We start from the raw sequence: 27,161 nt of genomic DNA, 5'->3' as shown, positions 1-27,161 counted from the left end.
GACAAGCCAGACATTTGTCTCGCTGACACAGTATGTCAGTGGGTGATGGTAAAACCACGCGGTCTTTGCCATAGCCCCTTCAAAACTCGGAGATGAAGCTGGTACTTACAGAAATGTTGATGTTTAGAAAAAAACCGTGTCGGAATCCTGAGGGATTTCAGCCAGACGCAGATATTAAAACGGGAGGGGACTGAGTCCGCTCCTGCCCGAGCGACGCAGAGGGAGCGGGCAGGGATCGCTAGCGGGGCTCGGCGCTGCGCCGTGGCCAGACGGCGCTTGCGAGCACCCCCCAACACGGGCGGAGCCCTGACACCGCCTCCCTCATTAGCATCCCCGCCTCCTCCGCCTCCTCCGCCGGCCGGCCGCGCTGGGGTGCACGGCAGCGGCGCCGGAGCCGCGGCGACTCCCGGCAGTTGCAGCTGCTGAGCCGCGCTCAGCTCCGTGCCAGCGGCCGCAGCAACTTTGCCGCTCCGAAGGCTGCGGAAGCGGCGCGATGTAACGGCGCACCCGGCAGCGCGGAGCGGAGTCGCCCCAGCCTCTCTTCCCGGTGGGGCGGAGCGGAGCCCCCCTCCTCCATCCTCGGCGGAGCAGCGCGGAACAGAGTGGAGCTCCCCGCCTCTCTTCCTCCTTCCCTGCCTCCTTCCCTCCCCGGCGGCAGCCGCAGCCCGGGGCGGGAGCGCGGATGCGGCGCGGAGCCCGGCGGAGCCCATCGCGGGGCCGGGGCCGGGCGCCGCCAAGAGCGGGGGGATGCTGAGCCCCGCCGCCCGGCACCGCGCCCGCCTCCGGGAGATGCTCTTCGTGCTCGCTCTCTGGCTGGCGTGGCAAGAAGCGCCCGCGGCGCCGACCCCCGCGGCGGAGGACATCACCCGGGGAGTTGTGAGTTACCCGCGGCCCCCCGCTCCTCTCCGCTCCCTCCGCCCCCGCCACCCGACTCGTCGGGTACTCCCCCACCTTCGGGCATCGCGGGCCCACGCGGCGCTGGGCGAGCTTCGGTGGCTGGAAATGCTCCCTGGCGCGCCCCGCTGCCCAGTACCCCCTCTGCGCCACTGCCCTCCGTCTGCTGCTCCCGCTGATCGGGCCCTTTTACACCCGGTGTCCCCTCCAGCATTATCTACGTGGTGCCGCTCGTTGCAGCTGGTCCCCCACCCGCGCAGGCGGAAGGGTCTGTTTCCACCCCCCCGCACCCAGCGCCCCCCACCCCATACCCACTGCACCGAGCCCTCTGGAAGCCAGTCCCCCTCCCTAGCACCCAGTGCATGGCGCTTCTCCTGCCGCCTCCTCACCCAGCCTGGTGACCCAACTTTCCCCCAGCCGAGCATCGTGGCGCGATGGCCTCACCGGCCTTCACACACGGATGGTGATTTCTCAGGCGCTGGGAAAGGGCTGGTCTGTCTCGAGGGCTCCCTGCCCGCCGTGGAGCCACACAAACTCCAGCAGCAAGCAGGGTAAAACGGCACGTTTTGAGTCAGAGCGATCCCCTAGGACTGAGACATGCCTCGGGGATGTGTTAAGGGGCTGCTCGGTGCCGGCAGCAGGTGGAGGATTGGCTGCGCAGCGCGGGCATCTTTGTGGTTCTGCTTCTCCCCTCACAGGTGCCTGCTTAGTCCGCAAGGATATAACAGGTTTCAGCAGGCATGGAGAGCTTAGGTCACGTCTCTTCAGGTCTATACAGCTTCACCTCTCTGAGAGTGAAGAAATTAAGGGTATTCTCCTGAAGGAGGATAAGTTTCTTGCAGCTTATACCAGTTGTAGCTCAGAGACGCCCCGCGACTATATCAAACCTGCGTTTCAGAAAGCCCTCTGTGGCTGGGTGTGGGCGGGCAGTGCTGGGGCTGGACCCGCCAGTTTGGAGAAATTCCCTGAAATTTAGTACATTTCCAAATGCTGCGAGTGCACTGCTGTGAAGGCGGGAGGGAGGAAGGGTTTGCGGCGCGGTAGGGTTATCTAATGAGCAGGGCTCGCTTAGAGCAGTGCGCCAGGACGCTGCCTCCGCCGCCCAGGCTCCGGCTCCAAGCGTGTGCGTTGGCTCACAGGCTCCGGCTCAGACACCTGCCAGGGAAGACAAAGCCTATCGTTCCCCATCTGTTCCTAAGAGAATAGAAAATGTGGTGAATATAAAGTGTACCTGCATCATTATGGTGCATTCACTTTCCTCTGTAACCAGATGTTAAAGCTGGAATTAATATTTCATGCAAACAGCACACAGATTGATGTATTCTGCCCCAGTCAATTTAACTCAAACTTTGTCTTTGACCTGCTTTTACCCTCGCTACCGAATAAGCTGCACTCAGCTTTTACAGGGTAAATGCTAATACTCGAGGGGCTTATTAGTTACTGATGACAATTTTCAGGCATTAATGTAAAATTTTTAGCCCTGGAGTAGATTTGAGCGCTCTCTGCAAACCCTGCTGAAGAGCTGGGGCTGCCTGGCAAAGCAGAAGGTGGTGGGGATGGTGGTACTTGAGCAGAAATTAACTTCGGGAGAAGGAGGTTACATTAAACCGAGAGACTTGTTTAGGCTGGGAATCTGATATTTAGGATGTATGATTGATGTCAGGGTGCTGTCTCCCTCCTGTTGATGTCCTTACTGGGGCAAAGAATCTCTCCAGCTTGAGACAGCATTGGTGAGGGGGTTGAGTGTAAATCAAAGGAGTTGAATGTAAATCAGGTTTAAGCTTATGCCCTCTACTGAGCAGTAGGGAGCACAGAAGCCAGATATTTTCAGAGGCTTTGTTAGAAAACTACCACTCTCAGGGAAGTGAGAGCCTCAAGAATGATTTGACATCCACTTTATGAAGCAACTACGAAATTAAAGATCTATGGGGCTTTTCAATCAAATATTTGAAATCTAGGAAACATGACACCATGCCAATAGAAAGCTCTGCTAACCTTAGAAAATTATACCCGGCAGTTCTCTGCAGTAAACAGAGCACAATGTCAACAGAGCTTTTATAGCCCAAATGCTCACCCCTTGTAACCTAGAGGTTCTCAGTGCTGAGCTGGACTGTGCCTCTGATCTCTGTCTTCTGCTCCGCTCCTGCTTGGAGTTTGTTTTAAATGAAACAATGGTGGCGGGCCAAATTAAAGTTCAGCAGAATGAAAGAGGGCTAAAATTCAAAGGCAATTCTTGTCAGCATGCTGCCCAAAGCAATATAACATGGAATGATTCTCCAGATTTCATTACTGGTGGAATATTCTGCCCAGTTTATAAATCTAACTTGATTATTAATGTTTTTATTTTTCTCCATTAGCTGCCCTGACAAAGAGAACATAAAATAGCTAATGGAACAGAGCTTGACTTGAGTGATTCCACTGAATTTTAGTACACTGCTTTTGAGATTTATGACTTTGCATTTTTACTGCTGTCTTTACAGTGAACCCCCAACCCCTCCCCACCACAAGATTCACAAATTGCATCTTTTTATGGCTGTTGAGTTCAGACGTCTCAGGAGTGCAAGCAGCAAAAACTTCCTATACACTAGTAGTAACTTAGTAATGAGAGCTCTCATTTCACTGGGCTTTGTACCAGGTCTGGCAGGAGGTGTACCTTCAAGCTGTGCTTTTCAGAATAGCTGGCATGTGGAACCTGAACACTGAAGGTGCTGAGATTGGAGATTGGCTGGTTTGTAAGGAAGCCGGCTGTTCCTGCAGGCAGCTCCTGCCCACTGGGCTGCATTGCTGCTGTTGTGGGGACATGGCTTTGCAAGGCAAAACCTGTGGGTTTGGCTAGCTTGTCCCCAAGGGAGATGTTTTGCCTTAGGGAGTTGCTTTGCCTGGCATAGAGGTTGCCAGAGAGGAGTTGACAGGGTGGTGATGGTGGTGGTTTCACTGAGATCATCCTGTGTGGGCACGGGCTCTGGTATCAGTGGCTGAAGGATGCAGGAGTGCCAGGAAAGTTTTAGTTTGGTTACTAGAGCATGGGTGAAAACAAAGAAGACTGTGAGCTGCTTTTTCTTGACTTTGTGGCCAGGGGTGAGAGGGAAGGTCTGTGCATGCCCCTGAGGCGTTTCTCCAGCTGGGGATTGCTGGGCATTCCTGGGGGCTTTCGTATGCACAGCCTCCGGCTCACAAAGCCCTGTCTGTGTTGTTCCCAGAGAAGTTGCTTCCAGGGTTTGGAGGCATTTGCATTCGTCGGTGGAGACCACGACCCGCGGTCCCTCTCTGCCGTTATCCCAAGTGGCTCTTTGTTTAGGGCAGGGCCCTCCTTTTATGGCCGCTTCTCATTTGAATGACAAGGATGCATTTGTGGGCAGAACTGTGGTGGCACGGAGCCCTTCGAGGCTGTGCCCCCCTTCCCCCGCCCCCTTCCTCCCGCTGGCTGTGGTGGGCCAGGGGAGAGACAGAGGTTCCTCTGTGTCCCCATGTCAGGGAGCAGCGGGACAGGAGGAACAGCAGTTTCCTATGAGTGTGTGCCCTGCATCTCCCAAGTGCCAAATTTCAGAATAGAAGCCAGCCCAAGACTCATCCTTGCTGTTTCTGGGGTGCTTTCCCAGCCCTGAGTAGGGTAGGACCATCCTGCTGCCCACATGCCGCATCCTGGTCCAGCTGCCCTCGTGCTCCCGTCTGCCCAGAGTTAGCCAAGATCTCCCCTAAACTCCTGCATTTAAGTACCCAGTGGGGCATGTCCCTGAGACATGGCTTAGCTCCTGGTTCAAGGCTTGGGTAATCAGCCTCTCAAAGTAAAATCCTTGTACAAATGTAGGCTGTTCCCTGTATCAGGAGAAAGTACTGTACTTCTTCTGTTTCTGCTAATGGGGAAATTAAAAATTGATAATTTCAGTTGGAGCTTCATTCAGCCTTCTAAAATGGCGAGTCTTTAAGGACAGAATACTTAATAGAGTCCCTAAACAGCCTTGGAGAGAGGAGCTTTGCTTGGTCCCTCTGCCATTAAAGCACTTCACGCCTTCCCATATGGAGCAGCGCCCATCCCAGGTCCATGAATTCCCTTCAAGAAAGCTAAGCTACCGTATTAAAAAAAAAAAAAAAAAAGTTTGTTACATTTTAAAGTACCTCTTGAAGCCAAAATACAATGCAAACTAAATTGACAAAAGACTGTCTGGAAGCTTTCGAACAGCCGGGCTGCTGTGAAAGCATTTAATCTGGTATTAAAGCCCTTGTTGGTGTGAGCTGCTCTTTCCCTTTCAGATTTGAGACCTCCATGTACAGTAATGCAATTTCCTCCTGGGCTTGGCTGCTATTGTGGTCCCAGCCGTGGGAACTAGCCAGGGTAGTCAGGCTAAATTACCCACTTTAATGAAATTTGGGAAGTGTTCAGAGCCAGTGGATGAAACCCTGCTGTCACCAGGGACTTCCCCACAGTTGGTGCTGGGGATGGAGCAGTGAGCTCTTGCACTGGCCTCACTCTTCACCCTTGGTGCTGTGTTGGGGGTAGAAATTCCTGGCTAGCAGGCACCCCCTTCCCTGGGGACAGCATGTAGTGTGGCTGTACCTCCATCTTCTCCTTTTGCCCCTAAAATCTCCTGTGGCGAAGGGAGATCGCTGCCTGTGTGACTCAGCCTGGATATTTAGTTATTCTTCCTCATTAAATTAAACATGCAAAGAGGCAACACCAAATGCAAGGCGTCCTCATCTCTGACCAGCATTGGCCAGGGCTCTCCTGTTTTGGTGTTGTGTGTGACTCACCAGTGGGACCAGTGTGTGTTGGCTCTGTGGAGGACAAGGGGTGACATGGGTGATGGATCCATGAGACTGGAGGACAGGGCGGTCTGTGACACTCTGTTTGTCCTGGCAGGTTCATAACTGCCAGTGATGGCTCACTGTGACTCATCATCAGGGCTGTGCCCTAATTTCTCATTATTTACTCATTGTCAAAAGTGCTGCAGGAATGGGGCTCTGTGGCTCTGGGAAAGGTCATGCTGTGGTTGAGGGAACCTTTATTTCTGGAATTTCTAGACCCTGTGGGAGCAGCTGTATACCCTGTGTGGGTCTCGTGTCCTGGCTGGCCCAGTGGAGGTGAACAGCTTGGAGGGAAAAGCCATCACATCTTGGCTGATGATGAACACAGGCCACCACATTGTCACTTTTCAAAGGGTCTTGCTCAGACTAGAGCACCACTTAAAAGCCTAGGATTTGCTTTCAAAATAACCAGTGATCTGACAGCAGCAGTTCTCAAAATTCTTTCTTTTATCAAAATCACTTTAAATGGGTATATTTGGGAGTTTTGGAATCTCCTGCTGCTGCACACGTGCCAGCTGCATCTTCTTTGTCCCAGATTTTTATGAGGATTGTCTCTGTTTTCTGGGTCAGAGAATTAAGAGATTTGATGTTATATTAAAAAAACACGCACCAAACCACATATGCAAAGTTAAATCCAATGCAAAACAAAGCAGACAAAGGGGCGAAGGGAAGGAGCTGTTGGAGGACCAGACAATTTTAGATCAGAATGAGAAACTGCATTTGACAAGAGGTTTGTTCTGAGGGAAGACCTGACATGGATAATTGCCGACATTCACCGAGGAGCGTGGTCTTCGGATGGAATTCTGGCTTTTTAATTAGCCATGATGATTTAATAGAAAGGAACCCAATTAAATCTGAGGAACTTCCTGCATCAGAAGACACCATGTGCACAGAAAATTGTTCTTCCAAGAAATCTAGAGATGATCTATGGCTCCTGGTGACAACAGTCCAAATACAGTGACTTGGGAAGTGGCAGTATATTCAGGATTTTTTTTCATATTGTTTTTACAAGAGGGAGTTTCTGCCTGTTTCTGACAGTCAGTGGTCAGGCAGAGTTCTTCACACCAGCTCACATTCTATTTCATCCTGACAATATTGATCTTTTGAGTGAACAAAAGCAATTTTACCTGTGTCATGGGGCCCTTGCTCCAAGGTGATGGACATGTTTAGATTATTTTGACATATAACAAACCTCAGCTGGCATCTCTGTGGTTCAACTCCCAGCTGCCGAAGATCATCCAACAGTGTCGGGGCTGCTGTTACATCCTGGGTTTGCTCTGAAATCCAAGAGTGTTCTACACGGTCCGCTATACACATCCTTCTTTAAGAGTACAGGACAGAAGTCTTCCTCATCCAAAACAGAAGTGGGAGATAAGTGGACTGCTCTACCCACAGGTTTGTCTTCGTTTGCAGAGGTTGCCTGTCATGCACCGTGGTGGGGGCACTTAACCTCCATGCAGCTTCCCCAGGGCTTGCATCCAAAACCACCTGGCTCTAGACATTTTCACTTTTCACCAAATGCCTCTGTCTGGAGATGGCAGACTACCAAGAGATCAAAAAGAAACTTCAGGGGCTGCTTGCAGACTTGGGGAGACTTGACTGTCCAAGGGCTGAGAAGCAGATCTGAGGATGGTGTTGGGACCAAGGGAGCAGCTGAACCCTGCAGGGGTCCCAAGTAGGATACAAAGATGAAAAAGATCAGTGTGTAAGGAAAGGGTTCCCACGGGATCTCTTTTGAGAGGAAAACCTGGAAACACTGAAACACTTTTCTGAGGAAGCATCCACTTGACTGGCAGCTGTAGACTTTACAAAATACTGCAAGTTCTAGGCTATAGTGCTTGTTCTTGACTGTCTATATATCAGTTACCCTTCATGAAGATTTGTTTTTCTCAGTGAGGTGCTGTCAAAAGTGCTACTCATAGTGTGGTTGAAGTACATCTCAGGAGACAGATTCTCCTGCTTTCCTCAAAATGGAAGCTGTGACTTCACTGAGCTGCTGGATGACTCTGCTGGGCTCCTCCACAACTATAATTACCAAAAACATGGATGACTGCTGGGATGACTGTTACACCTTTAGCTGTAACACAAGAAAATGCTCCTTTAGTCTTTCTGTAGCTACTGAGAAGTTTAGTGATGGGACCCCAACAGAAGCACAAGAAGCAAAATGATACCATGACTGCTAGAGACAATTTCACCATGACTCCAGACCTAATTACCTGCAGCACTGGAGTTGATGTATTTGGTCTTTGGGAAAGGGTGTTAGGTCTCATTTATCACCGAGCAAGAAAAAGCCAGCAGTCTCTCATGTTTTTCCTGAGTCCACCACATGCTATCTCCTCTGGAGATAGCACATCTATTCCACATTAATCATGTCTTGGCTGGTGCTTGGTTAGGGTTGTGTCTTTGACAAGGCTTGTGGTGGGGAGCATGGGAGCTCCCACCCACCCTTAGGCTTGTTCCCACCTTGTTATTTGTGTTTACTTTGTCATTTCTGTCCTGCTGTCATGTTCACGGTGTCCCTCTGGTGCATCTGTTGCAGCAGGATAATCAGTGATGATGCACAAAAAGTATTTTTCTCCTTTGATAGGCTCTCTGCATTAAGCTGACTTTTATTTTTCTTGTTTGTTCTCAATCTTGATGCTGCTTGGCAAATTCCCCATTGCTCTGTACCGAGCCATGCTTTCTCTACCTTTGCATCCTTCACATCAGAGATGCATTTTTGTTCAAAAGTGAGAGGATATTGGATTCACAAATGGGAAATTCCTCACAGACACACCTGTGAAATGGCAACATGTTTTATATGAAGGCACAGTTAAAGAGAGATAGGTAGTTTGGGACTCTTGCCACATTTATTTTATGCTGCAGCAATGTATCCTCCAGGTCTGATCAATGAGACTCCAAAATGAGGAGTCTTGCCAGGCCTCAGCTGGCTCTCAAGTGTACAGCAATCCAGTCCTTCCTCTCGGGCAGGATGCATGTCACATTTCATGACAGAATGACAGGCCTGTCAGACAATCTGTTGCTGTTTTGGCATTTCTGATACACCTTGTGCTTTGGTACACACTCAGTGTCCAGAAAGATCAAGATAATCTAGAGGAAATCAACTGTCATGCCACAGAGTCCTGTATGGGCAGTGAAGAGGCCATCCCTGATTTGAGCAGTCTTCTACGGGCTCACCTGGGTTAAAAACTCATCCAAGAAGATACTGAAATTTTCTTTCTCTGCTGAAAGTCCACAGCATCAAGTGCCTGATCTGCCAGGTTCTGTGGCATGAGATATGGTTCCCTGACCAAGTGATTTCATCACTCCCTGAAACGTGACCTGAGCTCTGAGCTCCAGGTCTCCAAGCCAAAAGCTTCCTTTGTGAAGGGTATCCACTCCAGACTGGGGTTGAGGGGCATTTGTGTGTTTCTCATTCAGACCTTTATGACTGGGGGAGGGAACAGGTGATTACTTTCGCTGGTTTATCTCTTGCCAGCAAAGTCTTTCCATGCAGCAGGGTTTGCCAGGAGCCCAGCATACCCTTCAGACAAAGCTCTTTCCCCAGAGGAACAGCTCCCGAGGGTTCATGCTCCCTGCCTGGTCTGTGCACGGGAATGTGGAGGTTGGAGAAAAGAGGTGCCAGTGGGAGCCCCTCGGCAGCCCCCGAGGAACGCCTGTTCGCTTCCCTGCGGCCCCTTGGTATCGGCAGAGCTATTCAAGAAACACGCGTTTTTGAGGAAAAGGAGTTTATTTCTGAAATAGCAAACGTCGTGATGAGTCACGGCACCAGAGTCGAGATCTCCTGGGAGATGTGCATCAGCCGCTTTCGTTCTGCAGACGGACCCTGGGCGACACCCCGGCCCCGGCTCCCGCCGCCACGGGGACCGGAGCGGGCGGCGCCGCTCGGAGCGGACCTGGGAGCGTCTCGTCGGTGTCGTGTCGGTGCCCTCTTGTGGAAACTAGGAAAATAGCCGAGAAAATATGCTGGTGCTGGGCTGGGAGCGGTGGTTGGAAGCCCATCCGTGGGAGCAGGGAGAAGTGCTGGGTGGTTGGTCCCCTGGAGCTGCAGCCCGAGAGCCTTTGTCACTGATGTCAGTGGTATTGACACTGTGAGAGATGCTATTAACTGAGCCTGGGGATAGGGGCTCCCAGGTCTCAAATCCTGCATCTTGTGTACACCTTTGGTGGCAGAATTCCTGTACGGTGACAGCTGTCTGTGCTTTAAATGGGTGAAGTTCCCCAAATGCCTCTGCACCTCCTTGCTGTTGTTTTGCAGTAATTCCCATGTCCCTCATAGCAAACACCTTTATTAACAGCAGTACAAACTTTCTTCTTGAGCCTGCCAACTGCAGCAGCTCTGCTGTTTTCTTGAGAAAACATCACGCTGCTTTGGTCATCTTCGGAAAACGTCAGTGGCTGAATGTGCCCAGGAGACCACAGGGCCGACATGCTGGCTCTTGCCTTCACAAACCCCAGCCCCAAGTCATACGCAGCAGCTCTGGCTGCAAAGGGTGGTTATGAATAGTGGCTCTGGAGCAAACCTGCAGGTGCCAAGCGGCTTCTGACTCTGCCACCCACCTTGCTCCCAAGCCTCTTTGTAAGAGCTGGCAAAAATGGTACTGTGCTGGGTAGGAAACGCCAGCCCAGCACCGTCAGTGATTTCCATCCTCTGTTCTGGTTTTTCAGCCCTGTGGGGCACTGGTGAGCCACGTGCTGGTCTCCCACTGCTGCTGCAGAACAGCCCTGGCAATAGATCTGGCTCTGCTGCCCCAGAGCCCCAGTCCCACAGCTCCCCTGACTTCAAGTTCTCCTTATCTTCTCCGTGTTTCTCTTCTATTTAATTTATTAATATCCTTAAAAATCTGCCTCTTTTAAATGTCTAAAAAATTTGAACCGTTAAAGCCAACTTGTCTCTTGCATTTTTCAAACTTGGCAGCTCCTCTCCCTTCCATGTTTTCCTGGAAAGCAGAGTCTATAAAAGCCCATCTGTGTTGTGTAGGTCAGCAGTACCAGCCCAGGAACGGGCTTTACATCATCAGAAGTGAAAGGAAGCCAGAGTTCTGGGAACTTTGTGTGGAATTCATGCAGAGTCCTTGCGGAGACTTGCTGTCCCTCCTGCATTGTGCCTGTCTGTGTGATCACAGATACTCGATTTGCTTGTGTGTTTAGAGGAATCAGTTCTTTGGGCAAGGACATCTGCTGTTGTTTTGTCATCTCTCAGCCTGTAGGTTATCTAGACCAATACTGTGTCTGAACCCTGACAGTTCTGAATTAATTTCCTTTTGTGGAGGAACAATAATATATTTCTGATGTTGTGTTGAGGGAATTCAGTGTTGAGAGCCAGACTTGTTCAGAGCCAGGCTTGAATGGGGCCAAGGAGCTGAGCTCACCTTCTCAGAGAGGCTCTGATCTTATTCAGAGCCAAGAGATACAACTGCAAAAATTTAATTAACATTGCAAACCCCTTCAAAACAGAGTTTCTGGCAAAATTGCCTGTTCTGCTCTGCAGCAGGTAGGATGCTTGAACGGCTTCCATAGGGATCTGTTACAGACATAATACAAATGTTTCTTTGTTTCTTTACCTGGATGGTTGCAAGAATAGCAACCAGAGAAAATCATTATGGCATACTCTCCTTCCCCAGGGTAGTCTAGAACCCTAAAGAGCAAACTAATTGGCAGCCAGGTCCCCAGCACATCACCTTGGGATGCTCCAAAGAACTGGAAGTTGCTGGATAGCAGCTGGGAGTGGGGTGACATGTTGGCTTGGACAAGCTGGGGAAGGGTGCAGGGTCTCACTGCCATCTGTGGGTGATGAAGCTGGGCTGGTGGGGAGCCCTGAGTATGGGCTGGTGCAGAGGAGGACATCTCAGTTTGCAAATTTGCCACAGATTTTTTATAGGAAAAAAAAAAAAAAGTGACTGCTGCAGCTATGACTGAGCCTTGAGAAATTTTAATAATAAAGACAGTGGCAGCTGGAGTAAAATATGTCCCAGCTGGTTCCCCTATGAGGATGAGGGCAGGGGGAATTGCTCTGTTGAGAAAATCCCAATACCTGAATTTTTCAAGGGCCTCAGGTCTCCATCCACATTGTTCTGGAGAAGGAACTCATTCCTGGGGCACTCCATTGTGGGAGCAACAGCACTTTCTGCTGTCACTGTATTATCAGAGTCCAGACAGGACATGCTCAGACCATCCTAAAAGGAGGTGACCAGAACTGACCCATCTTTGGCGACTGTGCAGAAACAGCTGCTGAGCTGAGGAGCCACTGCTGGTTCTCAGCTTGCCTTTTTTTCATGTGGCATAAGGGCCTATCGGCCAGTAGAAAGGGTGATTCTGCTCCTAATTAAGAAGTCTAAGGGAAATTAGTTGTTTCCATAATGTCAGAACAGCAGAGGGAAGCTGGTGGACTCCAGTCTCCCCAGGCCTGACTTGCTGGTAATGCAGCAGGGCAGGCAGTAACCTCAGCATGAGCAGCAACTGAGGCAACAGCAAACAAATCCTTTAAGGACTCTCCTGACATAAATAAACATGGAAAATAAATTATGTCCCTGGTACTCTGCCCTTAACTGATGGGAAACAAGGCGCATTAACAAAGTAGTTCAATAACCTGGAAGAGCTTCAGGAGAAACCAGCTTGCCAGCCCTAGGAGAAGGGGGAGTGCTGCCTGCAAGTGTGCAAAGGAAGTTAGGATGTGTGGTAGAGCATGAAGCTGTACAGTGCGAAAATACTTGCAAATTGATTGATGAGTGATGATGGTTTTCCTGTGAGAAAGAGCAGAAAGGAGAGGTGGTGTCTGTTGCTGATGGTGGATGTGAAAGGGTGAGGGCAAGAGTGCCAAGTTTGTATCCTGAACTTTGGAGCTCTGACCTGGGGAAGTCACCTGTGCTTTTACTTTGTCATATGAGTATTGATCATTTTGTGTAGGGGAATATGCCATGAATTATGATATAAAGTCTCCTGGGAGAGTTGGTGGTGTAAATGCCACCAGTAAGTGCGTGGGCAGAGGGGCTGCAGGGGAATGCTCCTGCCATTCATGGGCAGCTGTCCTGGCTCTTTGTGACACAGAAAACCTTGAACTTCAGCCCCAGCCCACCCTGCTCTTTCCTGCTTCCCACTACTCCAGCTATCTCCTGCTTCATCGTTTAATTAGACAGGACTGGGCATTACCCGGTATCCAGAGCTCCCTGAAAGCTTCTATCTTACGGCAATCTCTGAATGCATCAGAGCAGTTAGTGTTTCTTTTATTCACTGTTGCATTTCTCTGGCTTCTCTAGAAAATTCCTTTTGATCATTAAGTGACCTGGCTACTAGGGCCCAGGTGGCTGCTGCTTTTCTTTCAGCTTTAGGAAATTACTTTCTTAATTTCCCTGGTAATATGCCAGCCCTGCGATGGAGTAGGGGAAGGAGGGTGCCCAGCATGGCATGCACAGACATGCTGTGGCTGAGAGGCTCTTGGAGGGCTTCCCTGCCCCTGTCCTCTTGTCTGCAGGGACAGCTCTGAGCAGAGGGGAGGACCAAAAACGGCCACAGTTTGTGGAGCGAGGGCTGGAGGACACTTCTCACTCATGCAGGGTCTCCTGGTGATCCCACTGAAGGAGGCGATGCAGCAGTGGCCTGATGCTGCTGCTGCACACCTCTAGTTCACCTCCACCATGGCTGCCCTTCCTGGGTGTACCACCTCATCCTCACGATTAAGAAATAATGCAGAAGATTATCTTATCTTGAATGCATCTTGATTTAGTCATGCTAAATTTAAAGCTCATCTTTGTAGGGTGGCCCAATGCACGAGTTCATTTTTTGTCTCAACATCCCTTGGTGACACCTAGGTTTGGATTAGCCTCCTTCATTTCTCACTCTACCCTTTTTGACAGATTCAGATATCTGTGCCATTTTTGTGCCTGACTGCTCCAAAAAGACCCTTGAGAAACCATTGCGTTGGAAATGTTGTTGTTGTTATTGCTGGGGTTTTTTGTTTTTTTTTTTTCTCCTCGCTATTCCTTGATATGGTTGGGCATTTTCCAAATCATTCCCATGTGGTGGAGAGCTCAGGGGGCTGTATTTCACATTTCATAATCTGTGTGACTTGATTAATTTGGCCGTATAGTCAAACCTCATGAAATTAGTCCGTTTTGCTGAGATTTATAATAGATTATATCCATCTCCTATCATCAGTTTTGCAAATAACCACTTGTTGGCTTCTTAAAGTGCTACAGATAGAGAACAGGGTGTGTGCTGCCAAGGAGAAATTTTATTTAAACAAGATAATATGTCTTCTGTGTGAGTTCAAATGAGGAAATGGATGATTGTGAAGCTCTTTAAAGCATGGTTATGTCAAGAGCAAGAAGATCACTTTTGTTTTTCATTTGTATGCAAGGTGAAGAAAGGACAAGACTTTTTTATTCTCCTCCTCTTCCAATCTTCCACCATAGAAGTTGGTGATAATTGCTGCAAAATGACCCAACTGGGTCAAGGTGTAATTTTGAATCTTGAGTATCTTTCACTCTGTGAGCAATCTGAATGATTTGTCTTTAACACCTTGGCAACCCATCACTGGAACAAATAGAAATCTGGTGAGCAGATGCTAGTGCACAGCAGCATTGATCCAGGCTGTGGAAAAGGCCAGCTGCTGCCTTCCCTCACACCCAAGGGCCTTTTCCATTGATTCACCTCTGTTTTGGGTAATTGCCTTTTGCGCATCAGACTGAGAAGTGCTCTACAAGCTGCTCCTTTTCTTCCCCCAGTTCTTTCTGGGAGATTTTCTTAGGTTTGAAGAAAAAAAGGGTGAGTTTTGAGTTGCAGGGTGAAGATGAACTTTGAGCAGCAGGGTGAGGGTCCTTAGACTGCAGTGGTATGTAGGAGTGGGACAGGCTCAGCAGCCTGGTGACCCTGCTTCTGGCACCAGCCACAGCCCTGGGGGTGAGACGGTATGCTGTGTAGTAGGTTGAGATTTCCTTTTATATGCAAGTAGTCCCTAGAGTCCCTGCTCACAACTACGGCTCTGCCAACCACCTCCCCAGGACAGAAGAAATGTCTGTTTAATTACTGCAGCTTTGATTTTGACAGCACAGATTTCCCTTGCTGCCTTCTAACCTTCACGGTTTCCTGCCAGCAAAGACAAAGTCCTTTTGCAGAGGCTGTTTGTTCCTGTTTCTCCCACACCAGATAAAAGCAGGGAGAGGAGCAGAGGACAATGCCTGCCACAGCCACGGGACCTTTTGTCTGAAAGTCCTGGGGATTCCAAAACCAGGAATTTACCCTGCAGCGACACCTCCTAGTTGTGTATAAATGGGGCTGGAAAGATGGGGGGCTGTGATTTGGGATATCCTTGGCAAAACCAGCCAGCCCTTTGTCTTTTGGGGGCAGGAAGTTTTCAGCAGGTAAGGGCAGAGCCTGCCCACAGCACCTAGAGCAGGATCCTGTCTGCAGGATGTAGAATTGGGTCATCATGGAGCAGGCTGGCACAGGCAGTGCCAGGGTGATCCAGAGCATTCCCCCTTGCCGACATTAGCAAATGCCCTGGGTTTGTCTGTGGGAGGGATTTGAAGGAAACTCATCATCCAGGTGGTCATTCAGATGAAGTTTTGCCTGCAGCTCATTTGACACCACTAGCAGCAAATGTTTTGTCACCACGTTGCAGTACCACTTTAGACTGTTTTCTACGCTCTTTTTAATGCCAGCTGTGGTTTCGTTAGCATTCCTGGCAAAACCCAATGGTACTTTGGAATGTGTCCTAATTTCCCATCTTATTTTAGAGCAGAAGGCTTGCCCATGCTCCTTGCACCACACACATGGAAAAGCAACAAATCCAGAGTGATCCCACAGCAGGTGGATGCACTTACCTCCCACCCACAGCAGGTGGATGCACTTACCTCCCATTTGCAGTGCTACAGAGCTGTCTCTGCAGCTCCTTTTACATCTGCCCCTTACCTGAGCCCAAGATAGAGCACTGGGGTCTAGGAGAAGGGTTTGTGAAAGCAGGGGCTCAGGGAAGCTCTCCACATCTCTCCCCTTCACTGATAAATGCAAAAATTATCAGTTCAAGGGAGTCCTGCCTCAGTGATGGAGAAGCAAAAAGGTTCTTTGTGATGGTAATTGGGCTGATCCAATTTGGTAGCTTGATTCAGCAATCAGTAAAATATGCACTGTCTTTGATAACAGCTAATTTAGACACATGCATAAAACTTAAGCACCTGCTTATTCCCATTGACCTCACTGGGCTTTAGACAAAAATGCTCACTGTAGCAGGACCAAGAGAGAGAAAAAGGACCCAAGAAAACCCCGCGCAGACTTCCATCTCCAGGTATGTCTTGTTTTAACTGATACATTTTTAATACGGCTTCACTGGGAGGCATAAATGCAATGAGAAAGTAAAATGTACAAGCCCAGCTGTGTGGATACCTGTGGTGAAAATCTGACTTCTACTGGGGTAGAGACTGTATGGATGACATTTGTTTTAATTTTATTCTATTGGAAGGAAAAACAAGGAGGCAGATACATTAAAAATTAAGGTGTTGTGCTTCATATCTTGTGTAATTAACAAAGCTGACAAACATAATTAGAAAAATTTGTCTGTTAAGCAAACACTGATTGTGGGTGAGGATGACTAGCAGTGTTTCCTCCAAGAACAGCTGGAGGTGAGGGTCTCGCTTCAGCTCTCCTAGGCTTATTTTGCAGGGATGCTGGTACTAAGCAGCTGCTCTCAGTGCTCGAGAACTTCTTTTGTTGGCGTTGTTTGATGTGCTGTAACAATTGCTCCATCCTAAATATGGTGTTGTGGTGCCAAAGGGCTTTGATAGGGGAACGTTCCTGCCCAGCCCAATCTTTGTAGCTGGTTATGGGTCTACAGGGCAGAGAGGAGTCTGCAGATGGAGGTTTCTTTCCTTTCTCTCTGTGAAGCTCACAAGCTGGTGTTACAAACTCAGTAGTAGGCTCTCCTTGCCTTGGTGCATGCCAAAGACTTCTCTTTTATTTTGATGATCACCAAGAGATGTTTTTCTTGCACAAGCTCCTCAGCTGCAGCTTCTAAATGAGCCTGTATAGCTTGGAGGAGCTGTGTATTGCTACCCTCTGGGTGCAATGCTGGTGGTATGACAATAAAGTGTCAGATACTCAGAGTTTTGAGTGGCCTCATTCCAGGACTTCTGCTTTTAGAAGAATTGATGCCTTGTTGTGCATTAAATTATTTATATTTTTTTCTGTTGGTGACTGGATTTGAGAATAAAAATGTATATGTGAGAAAAGGTTTTCAATAATGAAATAAGGTAACAAAAAGATAAAACCATTATATGCATAATTAAAATTATACCTAACTATATCTTCTTTATGTAGCTGCTTCAGCAACTCAGCTAACTTATTAGGCTGAGTAATCAGCCCCCGAATCTTCCCCCTCTCTGAGTTTGGCTCCTGCTGTTGCTAAGGTTGCTGCAGAGCTGCCCTGAGCAGGGCCCTGGCTGGTCCCTTGGGGACAGTGGTCCCATCCCATCCTGCCCCTTTTCCCCATTTTCTGGGCTTGGAGAGTGGGACATCATATGGCAAGGCAGAAAGAGTCTTCAGTTTGGTCAAGAAGGTGTTTTTGTCATTTCACTTTGCTAGTGTGTTCCTGTTTCAGGTGTCAAGACGCTCACAGCCTTCTGAGGGTGCACTGAGCAGTTCAGACAGCCCCTTATGAGAAGCAGTAAATCTTTTCTCCTTGTCTATTTCTTGGCATGATGTAAAGCTCAGACACTGAACTGCAGGAGGCTAGACTGCGAGTAATTTTCTTAGGATAGGGTGCTCTCCCTGCAGGTGTGGGTAGTTGATGGGCAGTGGCTGTTGAAAGAGGCTGGAACAAAAACCTCCCTAAACACTGCCCTGCAGCAGCCTGTACCTGTAATAGAAAAAGCAATTTCCTGCTCCTGTGGGGCAGGTTTCCTGTGAATGGTGAGGGAGGGATCATGGCCCCACAGGTGTAAAGAGCCTTGGGGAGCATCTGGCCACACTGGAACTGCTGTCCCTCCTAACAAACCAGGGGGACAGGGAGGGGCAGTGCCTGAGAATGCTGCTTTGATTTGCCCTGGATGCCTTGGAGACTCATGGCCAGAAAAGCCACAAAATGAGCTTGAAAAACAGCATAGTCAGCCAGTTTTTTAATTAAAAAAATGTGGTTTAACCACTTCTCTAGCTGGTCCCAACTGGAGCCAGCACTCTGGTAAGTGTGCAAATACAAGGAAATATAATTTCCTGCAAGCTTTCTATTTTCCCTCGAAGCCCAAAGTCCTGCCGGTGCCAAACCCCATGCAGGGCTGTGCATCCAGCTTCCAGTACTTCAAGATACACAAAAGACTTGTGAACCTTCGTGTTCACAGAGAATAATTTCCCTTACAAGATGTGTGTCTGAGGGAGCCTTGCTGTAAAGTTCACCCCTACGTAACATTAAAATGCATTTGCTCACTGGGGCTCTCAGGAGGGCTCCTGTCCCTGGATGCTCCTCGTTTACGCACTGCCTCATTCCCTGCAGGTTCACCTGCCCAAGTAGTGAGGAATTTTTGGCTTTACCTCTGCTATCCTCGGGTCCCTGGTGTTGTGATGGCTGATGCGTGCCCGGATCCTGCCTGCATTGGCCAGGAGTGTGCTCAGTCCTATTTGCTGGGGCTGTGTGCAGGGAGCGAGTGGATGCTCCAGCAGCAAAAGGAGGCTGAAGCCACAGACGTAAATTATTTTTCTTGCTGTTCAGATCACATATGTCTTGAATTTACCCTGCCTAAAGTTGTTTGAACTTTTCTTGTCGGAAGACTTTGCTTGTTTTCCCCTAGTAGTTTCAGTTTGCTATAGTGGAGGATTTATTGATGGAAATGCTTTTCTTGAGATGCTCAAGTTGGCAGGGGTCATCTCTAGTGTTCTGGGCACAAGTTGAGAGGATGGGTGTGGTGTGTACTAAGGCAAAGGAGCAAGAAGCCACATGCCTATGTGACAGTATGTGATCCTCAGGGGGAATTGTTGTGGTTTTGTGGGCAGCATCACCCTGGAGCGCTTGGCTAGCCAAGTGGGATGTGAATGCTGTGCATGGGCTGTTGCTGGTGGGGGAATAACTGCACCAGTTCAGCTGCAGCTGAGTAGCTTGTGCAAGAAAAACACAGCTGGATGGCACAGCACACCATGGGAAGTAGCTTGTGCAAGAAAAACATCCTGGATGGCACAGCACACCATGGGAAGACCCCGGGCTCTTGCAATATGCCTGTCCCTGCCTGCTGGAGGACAGCAGGAGGTGGTGGGCTTACACAGCCTTGGTGGGATCCATGGGGATGAGGCTTATCCCAGAACCAGTTCCTTCTTGGACCTGTCTTGGCTTTAGTAATCCCTGGAATGCAGGTCACTGCTGCAGTTTTCTATTCAGCCAGATCTGTATTGGGGTCTCTTTGTGCTTGGCTGACACTTGCCTTCTCTTACCCACATTTCTGAACGAGGTCATTGGTGGTCAAGGTAAAACCCTATGCTGTGCAGTCAGCAGAACCTGGTGCTTTGCCTTGGTGCCTCCAAGGACATGCACATTCTGCTGTCCTCAACCTTTCTGGCAGATTTTGCTGGTCTCTCTGTTGTAGTATCACCATTCCAAGTCCTTGAGCCCCAGGGTGCAGCAGCTATGGCCACACACGGGTCCTCACTGCTGTGTCTTTCTCAGTTTTGGAATAGGTATGTCAGCAAATTGTGGGCAGTTTGTGTAGTCCAACTGGAAGTTCCTGTCGACTGCAGTGGCAGGGTGATGCTGATTGCATTTCTGAACAAAGTAGTAGGAGATGAGATTGTTCTTGTGGTATTTAGGAAAGGAGACAGTCGGTCTGGGCAGCTGGCTCCCATATAGTTAATAAATGGTACTTGATAGATATAGCCAAAGAGAGCATTGGCCCACTCAACATGCCAGGGCATGTCTCTGCTCCTGATGAAAGGCTGTCCTGGTGTCGCAAGGAGAAGGAGTCTGCTTGTGACATGATAGCCACTTTGACATTTTCAATCAAATATGTTGACAAACCTTGTGTCATGAAGCTGTAGAAGTAAAAATATATGGTCCTTTAAAGAAAGAAAAAGGGCAAAACAGACCTGACGTGGTTAAGCGTATCCAATTTACCAGATGGATTTTTGCTCTGCTGTGCAGGATGCTCTCTTCCAGGAGTTTCTCTGCATTTCATATTCTGTTTATGTAGGAATGTGAGTTGTCTCCATTTAATAAGTTTGATTAGTATCAAAAGATAGGCTAAAATTGTTCTTGCTGGAATGGATCTTGGGAAGGGACCAGAAGTTGAATTTTTGCATAAATCTTCCAAGCACAGAGTAATGACTGGCCATAACTACAGCCTCATCTGCCTCATCCTGCCATCACCACCAACACATATAGCCCTTACAGAGGGGAAATGTACTTTTAGCAAGGATTCAGCAAGATAAAAACATTCATCTTCCTTTACTGTTTATGCTGTAGGGGTTATGATGCAAAAGTCAAACCAAGCCAGGGAAAGGTTTGGGAGGCCAGCAGTGCTGGGGCAGTCAGATGGGATCCTTTTACCTGGGTCTCAAAACACAGACTTCCATGACTGGAGGGATTCCCAGGTCTTTGGTGAGGAGAGGGGCTGGGACCTGTGTCCTTGGCTCTAGCTCTCTTGTGGAAGTGGCTGTTGCCGTTTGCCGAGCTATGGTGGTCTGGTACATACACGACTGGTGCTACATAGTTCAGCATGACTTTTAATACCTAATGAAATAACACTGTTTACACATGGGCAGATTTATTATTCCTTAAATTAGCATTTGGGGTGAGGTAAGTACCAGTAAAAGCAAGGTCTGTACTTCAGTTCATATGCCAAAGTCAGGCACTGTATAATTTTAATCCTTCTGGGTAAAAGTGTAATGTTAGGATTTGTTTGGTCTCTGCTCTGTTCTGGTTGTTGTCTGCAAACAACCTGAGTTTTGGTCCTGGGTTATGGATCAACACCAGTTCTCACTGAAAGCAGAATTATCTGGTAGCCAGATGCTAGGAAAATGCTCTGGACTGGTCTATTAATTTCAGTTGGTTTGTTTTAATAATTAAAGATTTTTTTTTTTTTTGGTCACATTTTGAAAATTGTCCAACACATTGTAGTGATGCAGGGCTCCTTTTTCTATCTGTGGGTAATTTCTTCCAGCTCATGCAGCCTGTGGGGTGTTCCTGAAGTACTTTCTGCAGAGTTCCTGGTACTTTCACTTGAGAATTTTGATATTATTGCTTCCTCTGTTTAAATAGCTTGGTTTGTGAAGCCAGAAGGATCCTTTTTGTTCTGATCACCAGTTGCCCACAGCATCAGTAATTGTTTGAGACACTTGTACAGCTAATAGAAAAAACCTTTCAGCAAGAAAAGCTCGTTATAATACCACTGCTTTAAAGAGACTGGGGAAAGCAACAAAGCCGACCAGGAAGTAAATGTGTTGTTCCTGTAGTCACATAGACCTGGGGACAGGAGACATAAGTAGAGCTTAATTCACTCCCAAATGGACATTCTATTTCACACCCCAGCACAGCTCCTGATTTATGGTTTTCTTAACATCACAATATTTTCATTGCTAAGTCCTGATTTAAAAGCCTGATGTAAATACAGGGTCAGTACTTGCTGTTACCAGTCCTTGGACCAGTCCTAACACCAAGTGTGGTGATAACAGCATTTAAATTCCCGGTTTGCAGAGGACTGGAGAATTTCTACAACCTCCTGAAAGGCAGCCATTCTGCAAGCAAATTTAAACTGTGTCCTGAAGTTACCTTGGGCTAGGCTACCAAGCTTAGCTGGCTGAAGAAAAGTGTGATGCTATGAGGGCAAGAAAGGAAGGCAGGAAGGCACTGATATACGAACTAATGGCAGGAATAAAAATGTGTGGCTGAGCTGATTTGTTGAGGTAAAATGTGGTTGGCTGCTGTAAATGGGGAGTAAGCTAAGTCATTCTGGAGGTGCAACTCTAAAGGCTGGGATGGAGACTGAGAGCTCCGAACAAGGACATGAACAGGCCAATGCAAACTCTGGTGTTCCTGGTCATACTGCAGGGAGACAGGTCTGGAGTCTCCCCTGGAGAAGACACTGTCCTAACAAAGGATCTGGTAAATGGAGTTAGCAAGGATTTGTTTTGATGTATAGCAGTCTGTTCAGTTTGCTGCCAGATACGCTTTGTTTAATGACTAAAACTGAAGGAGTAGGACCTCATCTCTGTGAGACTGGGAGAGAGTATAGATTAACTCCATTGTGCTCTCTGTGTGACACTCACTTTCCCTACATACCATGAGCCATGTGCTGTTCAGGTCTGGTGAGATGGCCAGGCTCATTAAGCAAAATCAGAACCTCTCATGTCATCCCTTAAGAGAACCTCCATGTGTATTCTCATTTTGGTAAAGCGCAATTTGTACTTCTTTAAAAAGAATGCATCATTCTCTTGTTCATCTTGGTCTCAATCCAACAGGAAGATAGGAGTGTTCAGAACTTCTCTGCACAGTCTTTTTGGGTAATGTCAACAGCCCTGTGTCAGATACTTGGAAGGCTTTGAAATTTTAAGTAAAAATCCAAACATCGGTGTGCTGACAGAGCCTCCCCACTGTGTGCAGGGCAGGTGTCCCAACTCCAGTGATGGAGAGGATTCAGGGAGCCTCCTGATTCTGGGATTCCCTTGGACATGGGCCCCAGCAGCTGCTCTCCCTGGTGTATGGATGAGACAGGGTGGAGAAGCATGGGGAGAGGAAGGTCAAGGCATGTTCTGTTCTCTCAGCCCCTCTTCAGCAGATGTTTCCTGAGGAGCACTGTCCAGCTGGCTCTGCTCACAGCAGCTCCCAGGCAGCTTTGGGCTCTGATGGCCCTTGCACAAAATTCTCCAGGAAACCTTGGTTAGTCCTGTCCTGTGCCCAGAAAACCCCAAATTTACAAAGTTTTGGCTTTCCCTTTTTGTAATACAGAGAGGATGTGATTTCATGGATGAGGCAATCACTCGCTGTGATTTATTGTGTGGTGTCAGGCAGGGAAGCCTCTTCCCTGGCTGCTTGTGGATTGCAGCTGGGCACATGCGGAGAGGAATTCTGGGCTTACACAATGCTGTCAGAACTGGATCTGGTAATATGTAATATAGCCCTGTCACAGCAGATCTGAGGTTAGTCATACCTGCTCAGAGCACAACAGTGGGTGATGCTGGTAAAGAAGGGGAGTTGCCAGGGAAAAAGATTTCCCAGATCTGGGCACATGCTGGCTGCTGGTCTCCAGCACAGAAGGGGCTGGGCTTAGCATCCAGAACTGCCTGTCCTGGGGTTTGTGTGAGCTGTGGACATCACAGATCATCATCTGCAGTTGCTTCAAGAGTGGTGACTAACAAGTCTTGTGGATTCCTGTGCTCCATCTCTTAACACTGGAGTTGAGTTTTCCTCTACTCTGCTTAGCCACTGGATTTGTCAATCAAGACCATACTCATAGTTCATCCTGTGTAAATGGAGGTGGAGCAAGCCTGTGAATTAATCCAACAGCTACCACATTGAAGGATGCAAAGCCTGGGTGCCAGCCACACACATAGTCTAAAGTGGGTTTGAAAGTACATCCAAACTGATGCCAGTATTTATGAGCCATATGTTGCAATGGTAGTTATTTATTGTGCTTCTCAATAGAATAGAGCACAGGGGTTGTTTAGCTCCCCTCCAGTGATGTTACTGGCCTCTGTGCCCACCAGAGGACTAGAACTCCTTGTAGTTTTACTTTGCACTACATTTTCCTTTGTAGTGAGCAGTGCTGAGGGTACTCGGGGAAAGCTGAGGTCCCAAGGTTGCTGTTCAGCACTGGATCTGACCATAGGCATCTGTCACCAAGACATGGCATTGCCAGGTGAGAGCCTCTTGTGCCTGCCACCAGCAGCCTCCAACCACACCTGCTCAATGTAGCAGGGCTACTTTCATAGCCAGCCATTTTCATAGCCAGGCTATTTTCATAAACCAGCCATGAATTATGTGATTTATTATACAGAGCTATTTCTGTGGCAAGATAAAAGGATGCGAATTTGGTCACTTACCTAACTTCCCATCACAGTTCAAGAGACCATTATACACCAGGCATTTCTTCTTTTCCCTTCTGGATAACTCAGTGTTGACATGTTGACCACAGCAGGCAGCATGGTGCAAAACTAGGATTGATGTAGAAACAGAAAACTATTACTGTTGGAACCTCTTTTTGATGTTCATGTGGGATTTCAGTTACATGCAGTTTTTGATTTTTTTGGGTTTTTTTGCATTGTTTATTGACTTCAAGTGGAAATTTTTAGGATGTGCTGGAAAGCATCCAGTGATTGAAGGACTTCCTAAAGCCCTAGTGTATTAAATCTCCACCAAGAAAAATACACATTTATGTTGAAAATGCAGAATAAACTGTATCTTGTTTATATGTTCTGTCACTCTTTGGTACTCTGAAAAGAAATCTAAGCCATCTGTAGTAAATACTGTGTTGTGCTGCACTGCTCTGTCCCCCTTCTATATGTTGGAATTGGTTCTTTGATCTTCAGTTCAAAAGGTTTGATAGGGCTGTTTCTGTGGTCTGCAGAGAATTTCCTTCTGCTTCTGCAACTCCTCCTGATTAAGTCTGTGTTTCTGGGAAGGCTCTGGGTATCCATCCAACCAAAGAGATGCTTGCACCTTGTATAACAGCTCTTGCATGGTGGATGAGGCTTGTCTCCAAATCACCGCAGCCCTCTTCTGTCCCCACCTTTCCAGGCAAAGGGCATCCTCCCCCCAACACCCAGGAGAGTGGTAACATGAGCAGAACTGTTCTAATGAGCATGAAGTTACATTCTAGACATCCGACAGGACCCACAGGCAGCCACGTTAGCATCCAGTTGCTGGCTGTTCCACTAATGGAACATTTAAAGCAAGGGTTAGGGAGAGGAAGTTATTAGCAGCAGCATTAACTTCCACCCTGGATTCTGTAAGCAGCAGTTGCTCAAATTAAAGAGAGCTGTTTGGATTCAAGCAACTCCTCTGATGGCAGCTAATGAAACTAGTCCCGCAGTTCAGCAGTGGCATCAGCCAAAGTCCTGGTTGTAATCCAAACTGCAGGTTTTTTTCTCCTAATGAATTAATCAGCTGATTGTGTGCGTACGATTAGAGAGGTGTGTGGCAACCTTTGGAAGGGAAGTGCTGGCTCTGTGGGGCCCGGAGGCCGTTCCATTGCAGGAACATGCTCCTTTGAGTATTGCAGGACCATATGTGTTCCTCTAATTAACGGGTGTTGTTCCTGGGGTCTTTTGATCTCAAGAAAATGGCTGTAAAAATTGTAATACTGTAAACCTTCGATAAATTGGAATAAAACCTCAAACAGCTCAAAGCAATTTCCTTTAATCTAGCTTGTGGTGTTGGGAATTTTTTAAAATTATTATTATTTAAAAGCTTCCACCCTATTTAATGGTAGCTGCAGAGATAAAGCAAAGTGTAATTTGAAAATTAGTTCCAGATGTTTGAGTTGTATCTTTGTTTTACTAATCTGGGTCATTAATTTTGTTGACTAGTATGTTTGGATTTTCTTCCCTTGCATGTGTGAAGCATGGTTGCGGGGTACAACGGGACTTCTGGCAGGAAAAATCCTCTTGTCTCTGGGCAACTCCACCAAAACAAGGCCTGTTTCTCTGTGGTTATCCAGCATGGAAGGCAGGAGATGAGCAGTGGAGAAGAGTGGTGGGGTGGTTTGTGCTCTTGCTGCAGCACAGGGCATGGGGCACGGTCGGTAGGGAGCGGGGGGGGTGCCCCTGCCAGAAAGCCAAGGGCCAGGTTCAGGTCAGGGTAAGGATTTCACCTCCCAGCCATAACAACACCCTTTTTAAATTAATAAAACCAACTTGTCACTTGATTAATGAAAAAAGGTGCAGTTTGGTAAGGCTTTTCAAAGACTATTAATAAAAGAGATCTTTTCAATGGAAGACAACTTGCTTCTGCTCAAGCCTTAGACTGCCCCAAAGATTTGGAAATTGTGACATACTGGGATCTTCTCAGTGCATGTTGCACATCCAGATGGTCCCTGGGGGTGTGTTAGTCACTGGCTGCAAAGAGGTGCCTGGAGAAATGTTGGTGGCCATGACACAGACCAGGGAGAAGAGCCCGTGGGTATTGCCACCAGCACCTTCAGGCAGAGCACTGAGGGCGCTGCTTGTACCCCTGCCAGCAGTGTTCTCAATTTAACCACAGTTACCCCAGTTTCTTCATTCAGCTTTGATGGGATGTGTAGGGAGACAGTCTGGGATAGTGGTGCAAAGCTCAGGGTGCGGTTCATGAATCTGCCAAGGAGTGAGGGCTAAAGCTCTGCTCTTCTCTGGGCTTGGCAACAGGCTGGGTACACTGAGGATAACAATCTCCATCCCTGATCAAAGGAAATGTTACGACCTCTACGGGATTAAGGCTGTTTTTTTCCAAAAGAAAAAAATGTCCTAATTGTTTGGGGCTAAGCTTTAGATAGATGGTCATTTTAATACTACGAGAGCAGGCAGAATTGTGGAGGCAGCTTGAGTATAATTTTCCTGCTTATCCTGATTTCTGTTTTGCTGTTTATCCTGTTTATCCTCTCCTTGTTATCCTGAACTGGTTTGTCTTCTTGTAAATGCCAAACTACCACCCTTAAAAAGAAATCATCAGGAAGAAAACTTGCTGAGCGAGTCTTTCCTGCCTGTAGCAGATCATCTTATATAATATTAATATTTGTAAAAGCAGACTTTCAGAGCTCATAAATCTTCCATAAAAGAGGGGCAATATCTACATCTGTTTTAAAATGAAGCAGGTAAGTAGGTTCTAGAACAAAAGGATATTGATACAAAGGAAGTGGAGACATGAAAGAAGTGAAATTGGCATTTTAATCTGAAAATTGTTTCTGCATAAGTAGTACCAGAGGCCTCACTACTGCGGGAGCTAACGCTTTGCTCTAGGTGATCACTTGACCCTGGAAAGCTCCCGTCCCTGACTGCTACCTGGTATTCCATTCAAGTGCCTTTAGGAGCAAAAAAAAGTCCAAAATTGAAGCAGAGCTTGTTTACAGAGGGGAGGACTGCATTACCATTTTTTCTTAACTTTGTGCTTCTCCCAATGGGAAAAATAAAAGTGAAAAATATTTGTAGTTTTGAATTCTGTTAAACATTTTTTTAAGGCAAGAAGCAGGCTTTTCCCCATTACAGATGGGAACCCAGATGGGGGAAAAAATACGGTTTATTTTTAGCCAGCTGAGTGAATAATCTGTCTCCAAACACACATGTGGAACTGATCCATGAAGGAATGACACTGTGGCATTGCTAACAGGGTCCCTTTGCAAAGGCAGACTCTGGTCTGGAGCAGTTGGTTTAAGACTGTGTAAATCTTTTATTGCATACCGCCCATGGTAGGATGGTAAAATGAAACCATGAAACCAGGGGGTAATGGGAAATTTTTTTTTTTTCCTTTTTTTTCACTTTTCCTAGTACCACTGTCCTGAGACAGTTGCAGTGGCTTTTCCCACTGCTGA

General features: G+C 47.7%; 1 protein-coding gene across 3 annotated transcripts in view; it reads left to right on the top strand.

Annotated features, from left to right (window-relative positions):
- The first annotated feature begins 368 nt into the window (after nucleotides 1-368).
- Nucleotides 369-27,161, top strand: part of MMP17 (matrix metallopeptidase 17) — a 51,066-nt gene continuing 24,273 nt past the window's right edge. For all 3 annotated transcript variants that reach the window (XM_058036726.1, XM_058036727.1, XM_058036724.1), the window contains exon 1: nucleotides 369-876. In XM_058036726.1, the coding sequence (XP_057892709.1) occupies nucleotides 748-876 (129 nt within the window). In that variant the 5' untranslated portion in view covers nucleotides 369-747. The remainder of the gene's footprint in view (nucleotides 877-27,161) is intronic.

The sequence above is a fragment of the Melospiza georgiana genome, chromosome 18 (assembly GCF_028018845.1).
Source record: "Melospiza georgiana isolate bMelGeo1 chromosome 18, bMelGeo1.pri, whole genome shotgun sequence".
Lineage (NCBI taxonomy): Eukaryota > Metazoa > Chordata > Aves > Passeriformes > Passerellidae > Melospiza > Melospiza georgiana.
The sequence above is the reverse complement of the archived record's forward strand: the minus strand, read 5'-3'. Positions and strand labels throughout refer to the sequence as shown.